This window comes from Montipora capricornis, chromosome 4 (assembly GCF_036669925.1).
Source record: "Montipora capricornis isolate CH-2021 chromosome 4, ASM3666992v2, whole genome shotgun sequence".
In the NCBI taxonomy this organism is placed as follows: Eukaryota; Metazoa; Cnidaria; class Anthozoa; order Scleractinia; family Acroporidae; genus Montipora; species Montipora capricornis.
Window position 1 is genome coordinate 14,466,777 of NC_090886.1, and position 12,500 is coordinate 14,479,276.

Here is a 12,500-nt window from a genome sequence, read left to right on the forward strand (position 1 = left end):
GTCAAAACTTGATTGATAATGTATTTATTTGTGTTAACTTCATAAAAAAAGACTTTAGTGGCGTCCTTTCGACAGGGTACATCGACAACGACGTCGTTTGCGCCATGGGCGTAGCCAGGATTTTTCAAAGGGGGGGTCACACTGTGTCAAACAGAGGGTACCCGCGTTTTTGCAACCTGATTATTGTAGGTTGTTTGCATAAAAAAAGGCTTAGAAAGGACGGGGGGGGGGGGGGGAATCACGAGCACCCCAGGACTCCCCTAGCTACGCCCGTTGTTTGCGCACAGAAATGCACCGTTTCCGATGAAAGGAAAGATGAATGACAGGATAGCACAGTTTTGACTGCTGCGCGCACTGCGGGCGCGGGCTCCGTATGCAAGGAAAAGAAGAAAAAGAAATTAGCGCAGATGCTCAAGTAAGCTACACTCGCGCTTGGGATTTACATAAAATGTGTTTGAAAAGATAAAAAATGCAGGACATTGTGTTCGTAAAAAAGACATTGCGAATACCGATTTTAAGTATAACTAGGAGTCTTAAATAAATTCATACTTGCGTAACACTGATCTGTTAAATTAAATGGAACGTCTCTTAGTTCTTGTTTTTAGCAGGTTAAAGCACAAAGTCATTTAAAAATTACAACAACTCACCATCAGAAAGAAATGGAAATTGTCTATTTGATCATTAGCTTTAACTATAGTTTCAACTATCTAATCGTTCGTGGTTGATACTCTAGGCAATTTAGCCGCATTTAAAGCAGTTCCATTCTGTTCTGGGCTAAAACTACGCCTAGCGCGCGTAATTCTGCGATAGAAAAAAACCTCTAATAACAGGATAAGGAAACACCCAAAAGTTATCATAGCTGTATTGAACAAAAAGCCTTCAAATTCATCAAGTCCCATGCGATGCGCAAAGGCAGATTGTTGTGAGGTTTTACATCTTGATGTTGTCCATTTATTGAATATTTCAGTGATGGTGTCTTGTGCCTTCAGTTTGTGAATGGCTCGTGATATTGAGGCTGTCCATGATGAATTTTTCTGCAATGCAAAAGCCAAGCCTGCTAACTCAAAACCGATTCCGTCTTCTTTGAGTGTGCACTTAGAATCGTAGTAACCTGCTCTTGATTCTGAGATGAAGGCTGTAAGCTCGCTGTGAAAAAGGAAAAGAAGTATTACATTTTTGAACAATTCTTTGAAACCTCCACAAGCAGAAGTCTGAGGCAAGCGAGAAAATAGAAGAGTGAGACTTGGAAGAAACTTCTCTCCAGTCACCGCTCTTCCATTTTCCACTCGCTCCAGAGCTTTTCGTGGAAGACTTCTCGTTCTTGGCTAATATAAGTTACGCTTAGTGTTAGTTCACGTACACGACGCAAACGTGACTCTGTGCAGAAGCAATATATTTAACGAGTCTTGATCATAACTGCCTTCATTTTCAAAAGAGTCTCAGTGACATGTTTTTGTGGTTTGAATTAAGCATTGAAAATGGCACCTGTCACCCTAAAAAAATATACGCGTTTGGACTTTAGTGAATATTGTAGGAAGAGTACCCTGATATAACTTTTTTCACTCCATCCGAGTGATAATCCACGTTGTATTTTTTCATGTTCTGGTATATCTTTCTTAGTCTGGGATTCTGGCTCTTTCTAAAGAAGTCTTCGGTGCTGGTGTCTTTTAATGCTCCAAATGTGAATCCCTCTGGGGGGTCGACTAACTACAACAGAAAACAAAAGAAAAGGAGCCACGAGTACAGTTGCTTGATCAATAAGCTGGCCTGTAAATGTATGGCAAACACGTTTCTGGCAACTTTGTTTCTATCAGATAAATGAAGGCTTTCTTTCATACCTGCGTAGCTGGATGGATATTTTATAGCTTGATTATAGGCCATTCCGGAATTGCGCAGGAAAATGGGGCGAGTTTCAAATTTGAACCAATTGATAAATTGACACAATCATATGAAAGATAACATTGAGATTGGCCATCTGTCCAAGTTTGACGCTTGTAGGTCGAACAGAGACCAAGAGACTAAGTTACGGACCTTAAATCCATACAAACGTCTCTAAGTTTGAGACTGCGTCCCCCAAAACCAGATTTGGGACAACTGGAAAATCCTGTCATCAGCCAACTATTTGGAAATAGTTGAGGTGAGAATACTTTGTTTGACTATTTTTATGAATATTACAGAAATAGTAAAAATATTTATGAGTTGTACGGTTTGGGGGACGCAGCCTCAAAATTAGAGACGTTTGTATGGATTTTAAACTACCTTTTAAGGTCCGTAACTTGGTCTCTGTTCAACCTAAAAGTATCAAACTTGGACAGATGGCCAATCTCCGTGTTGTCTTTCATGAGATGGTGTCAATTTATCGATTGGTTTAAATTTGAAACTCGCCTTAGTTCCCTGCGCAATTCCGGAATGCGCGAGTAAATCGATGGTTACTTCGTTGTCCACTCGTGGTCAAAACAAAACGGAGCAACCATAGATTTACTCGCGCGTCAGTTAAATAATCCCACGCAAAATATCTCGGTAGCAAACGCAGGCTATAGTATCAATGCTGACCAGACTTTATTGACACATCAAAAGAAGAGTCTTTTGAGTCACAACAAGGGAAATTCCAACCTCGATGTTATGCAGGACGCAGCAACTAAGCATATTTGTTCTGTGACCAGTCTCATGCAAGTGAATAGAATGGTTAACATTTGTTGTTAGACATTAAAAAAAGAAAAACAAATTAATCGTAAAATTAAAATTGAATTGAAAGGGAAATTTCAAGCATGAGCAAGATTCCTCACCCCTCCCCTAAAGGAAAGAAGAAGAGAAAACGATAGTGAGCTGGACAGCTCGGCAAGAAACGTAGCCATCGGTCATAGTAATATGAGGATTCAAAGCCTCGAATACTCGTTATCAGGTGCATTGCCTTGAGATAACCCTGTGTTTCCTCTTTTTAAGGAGACCTACCTTTGGGTCTCCGATTCCTGACACGACATTGACCTCATCCACAGTAATAAGTGAAGCAAGTAAGTTTGCAGTGTACGAGCTCACTAGAATCAGACCCGCGAAGTTCACTACCAACATTACAAAGGAAACTGAAAATGATTTGGCTTGAACTTTCGTGAGCGGCACCTGGAATATATTTCCATAAACGTACATTATAAATTCAAAGGGTAGAAGATGAGAACTTTTATGGTTTCTATAATAATATGATTTCTCGATCAACCATACAGACATCACGACAGTAAAAAATGCCGCTAAGCACGAAAACCAGAGATCTGTACTAAACGAACTTATGAGTCTCATATCACTTATTGATTCCGCGAAACTTTTATTCTTTGATTTCGTTTTCTTGACGAGAAATATCAAGCCTGTGCCCATGTACGGAGTCGTGAAGTCGACGTAAGTTGAGCGTCCTTCGGTAATCGTTATAAACCCGAGCGCAAGATCGGCCGATCCTCGGGAAACATCGCCAATCATCCCGTTCATTTGATTGGTCTCTGGATCCACTGATCCATATTTCCCGTCGGCGACTAAATAAAGATCGAATGTAAACTCTTCAATTTCTTTGAGCTTAATCAAAATGTCTATCATTGCACCGTAACAACAGTGCGTTATTTTGGAATCGATCTTTGATGTCCTCATTTTATCTTCATTGCCACTTAACGGATCTTTGTCGCGCAATATGTACTTTTCACACGGAACTGTACCAGATGGACAGCTAGTGCCCAGCCTACTACTGTAGTCCACGCCATGAACAACTGTAAAGGGCGCATGATCGATAGAAACTATTCTCAAGTGACGCGGCCTTGGAAGGTCCTTTGGCAGGAAAGGCTCAAATATAAGAGGGCTACTGACTTGGGTCCATTGTGGGTAATTATGTCCCATGACGCACCAATGTAACCCTCCTTCAGGTGCCCTCGTTGCTTTGACGATTGTGAATTGAAAAGCAGTTCGCTCTCCGTGTGAACAGAACTGAACGGGTCCAGTTTCTCCGAGGAAACTCTGATTTATAATGTTCCTGTGGAGATTCAATTTATCATTAGTGAATGATGGAAAGAGGTCTCGTTTCTGAAACTATATATCATTGCAATAAATGAATGTCCCCTACATTAACTGGAAGAAAGGAAAAGAAAGTCGATATCCAGCTCATTCTTGAAAATAGCATCGCCTATAAAGGGGGACAAAATTAACAATGCTTGGGGATGACGAGGTGGAATGACATGCATTGATCTCCATGTAGCGAAACGTCCCAAGAATTTTAACCTGCAGTGTTGGCTACAAAATCGCATTCAGTGGTTCCAGTACGTTTGAAAGTGGGGAGTTGTTCTTTACCTCGGGAGGCCGCAACGCATTGAGAGGAATCAAGAGTGATGGACTCTTGCGGGAATACATTGATTTTGATAGAGAGCTGTATTAGTGCAAGATTCGGCCTTTACAGCTTACATCACAAATTAGTATAATGTAAGCTCTTAGAGAACAAGCTTGCATTACTGCGGCCTTACGTAAAACATGGGATCACGAGGACTGAGTAGTAGTAGTATTACTGAGCTTACACTACTCCGATTTTCTCTCACCTGTAAAGGCGTCTTTTAAAAGCATTAAAATGTTCTCCTTCTAAGCACTTTAGTTTCGAACGATGAGATAAACCCTTAAGAGAGTTCTTCAAGCTCTTGGCAAAAAGCCTCACAGAATCCTTTAAAAATCCCTTGTACAGCTTTAACATCCCGTTTTTCCCAGTTTCTTGAGTTTTAAGAATCCCAATTGATCCCTCAGGGAAGTCTTTGGCTTCTGCACCAACAGCTTTATCGGTAAATACCCACACAAAATCTCGCTTATATATTTTAAAATTAAGCATTCTAACCATCGACAGCATTTCATCACTCTCGTTACTTTTGCAGTGGACGACAATCAAGTGAATACCACCTGCGTGAATGTCTTCTAAATGAGCGCTAAACTCTTCCACTGAGATGCCTGAGTTGAGAACTAAGCACCGAGGTGATTTTCCCCGTGATCCATCACTTGATATGTACTGAGAAAGGTGCCAGAAAAAAGAGTCTTCGAGAGATGATTCTGTTGCAATACAAGCGAATCTGCTTTCTTCGAACTCCAGTATAAGATCAGTGAGAACTCTCGCGTGTAAGTCCTCCGTGGGCAGCATCGATACAAACATTGCTCCTTCCTTGAAAAGTATCAACAACAAAGAAATGGAAGTTTAGTTTCAGTCTCAATAAATGGAACCCCGGCTAAAATGTTTGAGGACACAAACACTGCTCTCTCCTTTTTGTGGTAGATTACTTCTAAGTTACGTCAAATATTCCCACCCACAATAATTATTGCAATTACATCCTTGCGAAGTTTCTTTCCCTCCCCCACCCCCAAACAATTTTGAAGACTATACCTTGCACAACATTTGTCACAACTTTTTGGCCTGGAAGACCCAACATTTTTCTGTGTGGGTAAGGTGGAGTTGGATTAATGGAATAATAGCGCGCCGAAGACGCGCGCGCGCGGAGCACCATTGTTAAGAAAATATGGTAACCCATCGATGAGAGAAAATTTGGTTTTATAGCCATGACGTCATGAACGTTCGTACGTCCACCCCTCCATGTATGCCAATGTGACTAGTATCATGCTAGTTGTTTTGATCCATTGACACCTGTCAAAACAAGGTTTCCGCTGACCAGTATCACGTGACCATATCGCGGGTTCAAGCTTAGAGCTCACCGAGTCAGCTGTTTTTTTTTTAAGTTGACCGCTGACCAGGTACTGGTTTTCGCTTGGAGTGCAGGCTCAACCTAAGTTAACATAAGCGAGGCTTCATTTTTTGCGCGCTTTCTGTGGCTCGACGCGTCTACACGGTGATGCTAAGTCAACTGTACTTCTTACACAGTCAACGCTTTTCGTGTTCAGGGCCCGGTTGTTCAAAAGCCGATTAACGCTAATCCTAGGTTAAAAAATAACCAAGGAGTTTATTTTTCTTCTACTAAATGCTGTTCAACGCTGATATTCGGCAAAACTTTACATTAGAAGAAGTCGATCTTGAAAAACAAAAATAAGCAAAAGAATTTTTCACCAAAAAGTTAAAACATGAAACAAAAGTTTACGCTAATCCTAGATTAAGCTAATCGGCTTTCGAAAAACCGGGCCCAGGTGAGTTCAGGTGGAAAATGGTTTGGAAAATGTTTTCTTTCTGCCTTTTTGCTGGTTTCAATCCAGTTTGACATATCATGATAGCTGTGGTCCACACTGGTGGCCGCAGTTATTCAAGTCAAGCATCGGATGGATATAAACTTAAAGCTGAGTGTTTATTTTTAATTTGCTTAGAGCTGCTTTTTTCTCCGTATTGCAATTTTTGGAATGTCGTTAGAAGTTCTGATAAGGTTACATGATGCCTGGAGGACCTGTGACTAGAACAGAAACGAAAGGAGAGCGAAAGAGAACGACAACGACAAAACAGAATAACAGTAATAGCTCATACTTGTTGGAAGAAGCTACTCCACAAATTTCCTTGGGCACTAAACCGTTTGTTATTTTTACGGATGCGTTATTTAAAGTGGATGCGTATTTTTAAAAAGTAGTTTAATCGGTTTTTCCTTTGTTCAGGAATGAAACTCGAATTTTTATTGACAACTGGAATTAAATAACAATTATCTGTACTATTTTGGACACAAAGATAAAGTTGAATTGTTTGTTGCTTTAAAATGCGCGCGAGCGAAGAAGTGCTTTTTTAATCCGTTTGCCCAACTGGTTTTCGATGTGCCTCAACAGTGACAAGAAAAATTTGCCCTTACATTGTAAACACGTAATCGAAATGAGTTCTCGTAAAATTAGGGGGAAATTTCAATAGCTTGTGTTTTCAGAAGTTTGTTTATAGCACCTAAAGGTAATTTAATGTTCGTCCTTTCTTGGTTGCATTGCCGTATTTTGCCGATTCCAAGCCAAGCTGGTGTGTTTCAATGAAACAAATCAAAATGTGGATGATCTCGTTTTCAGAGATAAAGTGGAATAAAGTACATTAGTAAAACTCTTTTTTTGACCTTAAACTGAAAAAAGTTTTTTTATGGTTTCTAATTTTAGCGTGATTCCTATTCGCTGGGTATTGACAATTAACTCTGAAATGGCTTTTTTCCTTCAGTTCCATTCACTCACTGAGGGTGTGCTTGTTTTCTTTTAATACTCGTCCGTTTCAACAACACTTCTATTTATGACTCCCACTATTTATCCGGCGAAAAAAGAGCACCATATGTTTTAATGCACTTTATCTCACTCTCACTGTAGATAACAGTGGGAACAAGATTAACTCGGTGAAATAAAACCATTATACAGTTCTGCTAAAATCGATATCGTACACTTTTGAAATGAAGAAGAAGAAAAAGATGGAAAGAAAAGAACAACGTTATATTGAACGGTCGATGGATGGAAATCGTGCACGAATAACCACCTGAATGACTTCAAAGCATAGTTAATGCACGGAGATGGTTATGAAACTCGGCAAGTCCTTTTGTTTCATGTTTTTTTCCGTATTTTTGGCCTTGACCCTGCACAAAACACACCATTTTTCGAGAAGATAACCAATGAAATCCTTCAATTAAATTATGGGCAGCTAATTTGCAAACCCGTGGGAAGCGAAAACAAAAGATTGTGCAGGGTCACGGTCAATTCAACATCGATTGCGGTAACATTGTTCTCGCTTTTGAAGGTTCTAAGGTTGCATGACCAGTCCCTCGATGAACTATGTTCAAAGTTTTGTCTTCCCGTTGTCGAGTCGTCACTGCTAACTGCAAATGGTAGCCATTTTGATTAACATAGAGCTGTAAAACCGACCAATGGAAAGAATCTACAAAGTGTCGCCATATAAGTAGTCACGAGGCTCTCCGCCAGCGTAACAGGTTTCCCATACAAATTCTTAATATTAAAAAATTATTATAAAAAACGTTCACTGGCTATATGCAGTTAAAAACTTTCGAGCTTTCGGCTGTCAGGCTACAGCCTTCAATGGAAATGAATGGAAAAAATGAGGACAACTACAATATATACAAAAATAGGTGAGAAAAAAGGAATATAAAAAAACGGTAAAAAAATATTTGTCAAAAAAAACTAATTGTTCTTTTTTAAAAGAATGGAGTATTGATTAGGGAGCGGCCTAGAATTGTTATCTGCATGATCTATCGAAGCGGTGTGCCAAGATTCCAGTGTCTTGCGGGTACGAGAAGAACCCTTGTCAATCACTTGGGAATTTTTAAAGTCAATAGAGTGATTTGAAGACCAAGCGTGTTTAGCGATGTTGGAGCCTCTTGCGTAAGACTTCACATTCCTCATATGTTCTTTTTTTCTGGTTTCAAAGAATCTGCCAGTCTCGCCAACATAACTCCATGGGCAGTCGGCACAAGATATTTTGTAAACCACGTTAGGTTGAAGATTGATCGGAGGGCGGGACTTAAAAGAGGGAGAGATTATATCAGTAGCCATTCCTGTCAAGAAAGCCTGTGATTACATAAAAAAATAAACTGGATTGTGATGAATCACTACACTTACGCACAAAACTTGACACTACTGATATAATCTCTTTGTTGAACTTTGTCCTATCCAATAACTACTTCGTCTACAATGACAGTGTTTATAAACAGATCCATGGTTGTGCCATGGGCAGCCCTGTCAGTCCCGTGGTTGCCAATTTATGTATGGAAGCAATCGAGGAGATGGCCATCAACACAACTCCCGTTCCACCTAAAGTATGGAAACGATATGTTGACGATAGTTTCTGTATCATTAAAAGAAACGCCGTTGACTCTTTCCATAACACACTCAACAGTATCGATCAACACATCTCCTTTACCATCGAAGAAGAAAACAATAACCAGATCGCCTTTCTGGACGCTTTGGTTACTCGCAAGGATAATGATCTCATTATTGAGGTTTACCGTAAACCAACCCACACTGATAGGTATCTAGATTTCCCGGGGGGGGGGGGGGGTACTCAACATATCCCTGGGTGGGGAGGTACGGCACGGCCCTTCATACCCTGACCCTGTTTAAGACAAATATCGCTAATTTTCCTACCCATTTTAAGACAGAATTCCGATTTTTGATACCCTGTTTAAGACATTTAACCCAGTTTAAGACAAAAATTGATAAATCGTTACCCTGATTAAGACAAAAATGATAAATTCGATACCCTGTTCAAGACAAAAATCCCGAAAAACATACCCTGGCTGGCCGCACGTCCCCATTAAGGCCTTATAAGGGAGTACCCCCCCCGGGCTAGATTTCTTCTCCCATCATGACAAATGACACAAGACCAGTACAGCTGAGACTTTGTTACATCGCGCCACTAATCTCCCGAGCACAAAACAAGGAAAAGAGAAAGAACTTATTCATGTCATCGACGCTCTACGATCTAACAATTACCCCCAAAATGTTATCTCCAACATTCTAAAGAAGAAATCTTCTACTCAGCGAACAAATCCCATCCCAACACCTGAGGAACTTGTTTGCACGTTTTTTAAATGGGTTGCACCCTCCGAATTCTTCAATTATGCAGTCCTCCCCTATATTAATGGCATTTCTCAGCCTCTAACTAGACTCCTTAGAAAACATGATATTCGAGTTGTCAGCAAGCCATTCAAGACTTTACAACAGGAGTTTCCCTCTCCTAAGTCCCGCCCTCCGATCAATCTTCAACCTAACGTGGTTTACAAAATATCTTGTGCCGACTGCCCATGGAGTTATGTTGGCGAGACTGGCAGATTCTTTGAAACCAGAAAAAAAGAACATATGAGGAATGTGAAGTCTTACGCAAGAGGCTCCAACATCGCTAAACACGCTTGGTCTTCAAATCACTCTATTGACTTTAAAAATTCCCAAGTGATTGACAAGGGTTCTTCTCGTACCCGCAAGACACTGGAATCTTGGCACACCGCTTCGATAGATCATGCAGATAACAATTCTAGGCCGCTCCCTAATCAATACTCCATTCTTTTAAAAAAGAACAATTAGTTTTTTTGACAAATATTTTTTTCCCGTTTTTTTATATTCCTTTTTTCTCACCTATTTTTGTATATATTGTAGTTGTCATCATTTTTTCCATTCATTTCCATTGAAGGCTGTAGCCTGACAGCCGAAAGCTCGAAAGTTTTTAACTGTATATAGCCAGTGAACGTTTTTTATAATAATTTTTTAATATGTTTTACCCTGGCTACGGTTCTTCTATTTTTAAACAAATTCTTAACACTATCGCAGCATTATTTGACGAGCATGCAAGCTGTCCATGTGATACTTTTAGTTAATTATTCGATGAACTGAAACGTTTACGCAATCCGGACTCTAGTTTTAAACTAGGAAGTCGTTTGATTAAAAATTACACTCGCTCAGTTGTCAAAAATGATATTTTTCCTTGTTTCTGCTGACATATCCGTTCTGCCCCAGTGAAGCTAAATAAAGCGTGCATCAATGTAAATGCAAATTTCCCTCCACGGGAAACTTTTTATCCACACGATAGTTAGTCGAGAATCGAAAGTCCATTTGAAAATTAAACTGAAAAACAGCAGTTGGTAATCATAGATTATCACCGGTTTGGGGTCCCAAACCAGTATGGGCATCAGAGTTCCTTCGTTAAGCTTATAACCCCGCATAACCCAGTATCTTTCCACTTTGTAACCTCTGTACTCATTGGTTCGACAAGTTTCAGTGTTTAAACATAAAGCCTCCTCAAATATTTATACGTTACGTTATCATGTATCAACTGGCGTTATCTGAAACATTTTATAGGCGAATTCGGGAGTACTTTTATTTGGAGTGGACTACTTGAATATCTTACCTGGTGCTTGCTGTAGACTTCTTCCCTTAAGCTTTGAAGTCCAATTATAGGAACAATACTTTTGCCCAATGCATCTACCAGTATCTGGTTTTTGCGTGATGGAAGAAAACTAAGAACTAAGCTAACGTTTTTGACGATGACATTTTGTTCGATTTTTTTCCAAACTGAATAAGGCGTATCCTTTACTCTCCATTCCAATGTAATTCCCTCGACATTATGGAGAGACGAATCCATGAGGCTTTCCTTCAGAAAAACACCGTAAGCTGAATTAAAAACCTTGCTTTGGCCTTGCTCGAGAATGAAGGCAATTTTCACAGCAGAATGATTTGATACTGAAGTTGTCATACAAAACTGGAAGTAACTTCCGACCGTCAGAAGGTGAAGTATCAACAAGATACTTGAGTTATTCGTGAACGATCTCCAAAACATCGTTTTAAGATACTTGATATTTCGCGAAGATAATAATCAAAATTCTGCAATGAACGTTGATTAATATTGTATGGCCGAGACATTCAAGTCAAGTTTGTCAATGACTTTCGCAGTAATTTTCTGGTCTAGTTTCGGATTCAGTTTTAATGAAGCACTTATTAAAGCCTGTAGGTCAATACCCTCAACTGTGACGTTGAATAACTTATCCCAATGTCAGCTGCTTAAATATTGCTCATGTGATGTATGTCGAAATGTCACACTTCAACGATCACCGCATTTTCCCTCCAAACTTCCCTTCTTGATTTATTTAAAACGGAATATACTAATGTCAAAGCTCTCGAGCTCCGCTTAGTTAGTTCTGCAGTTTTCTGTTGTCACCGGCGAACCGATAGCATGGGCAAACTCTACAACCGCTCAAACTTCGCCAGATATTTTTTTCTGCGGTTTAAATAACATCCGCCAACGGGCCTCTTTGTCAGCTTTTCTAACTGAGCGCGCAGCAGCTTCATGAATTGAATATGGCCAAATAAAAATAAAGATAAGAATTTGGGTGCCATATCTGTTCGAAAGCGTTCACTAAACACTTCTCGGTCTGAAGGAATAAATGTAACACCCTAAAGCAGTTCATTAATAAAATAAGCAATGCATGATTGCTTTCTTGCTGCTATGTGCAATCTTAGCGATCTCTTTTAAATCGAAAAAACCCCTTTGATTTATCGTTCATCAGTGAATTGTCTTTTAATGGCAAAACTAATGTATACTCAGTAGCTGATCTCTAAAGGAACCACCGCTAACTGAAGACCTCTGTTCATACGAGTTTGCAAGTAATTTTCCCACGCAGGAAAACCAATACTATTGATACATGATTTTGCAAGTATATTTCATAAAAATACTCTGCGTGCAGCGCAGAAGTATAGGCTACACCAGGCTTGCAGGTTAGAGAGGCCTTTTCTAAATTTATAAATTTCCTGCAACGACCCTTGCGTCTGCATTTTTGTATTATTTTCGCATATTAATCAACTACAGGCATATCTATAAATAATGTAAAGACAGATTGTCCTCTAAAGACGTCAGTTTCGAAAAAATAAATGGAATATATTTCATTCCCGAAGAAGTTAATGAATTTCAACGTTCGGATGTAAAAAAACATCAACAAACAAACAAAGAAACAACAGAAAAGAGGAGACAAATTTTAAGTCTGTAGCTATATCCGGGCAATGTACATGCATCGCTCAGTTTCAAAAAGGAAAAAGTAATATCCGCCTAA

General features: G+C 39.6%; 1 protein-coding gene across 1 annotated transcript; it reads right to left on the reverse strand.

Moving 5' to 3' along the window:
* Nucleotides 1–243: 243 nt before the first annotated feature.
* LOC138044496 (glutamate receptor ionotropic, NMDA 2A-like) lies at nt 244–11,095 on the reverse strand. The gene is made up of 5 exons (XM_068891000.1): nt 10,805–11,095; nt 4,563–5,167; nt 2,953–4,006; nt 1,544–1,707; nt 244–1,146 (listed from the first exon to the last, which is right to left on the reverse strand). Exons 1-5 carry the CDS (start codon nt 11,036–11,038, stop codon nt 708–710), a joined length of 2,496 nt encoding a protein of 831 aa, XP_068747101.1. The 5' UTR covers nt 11,039–11,095; the 3' UTR covers nt 244–707.
* Nucleotides 11,096–12,500: the final 1,405 nt, after the last annotated feature.

Excerpts from the sequence above, each read along its gene's own strand:
- LOC138044496 (XM_068891000.1), bottom strand. The coding sequence starts at position 11,038 with ATGGATTCGTCTCTCCATAATGTCGAGGGAATTACATTGGAATGGAGA. Across the intron at positions 4,007-4,562 it reads TTTAAAAGACGCCTTTACAG|GAACATTATAAATCAGAGTT; the intron begins GTGAGAGAAAAT and ends GAATCTCCACAG. Across the intron at positions 1,708-2,952 it reads CAGGAATCGGAGACCCAAAG|TTAGTCGACCCCCCAGAGGG; the intron begins GTAGGTCTCCTT and ends TTTCTGTTGTAG.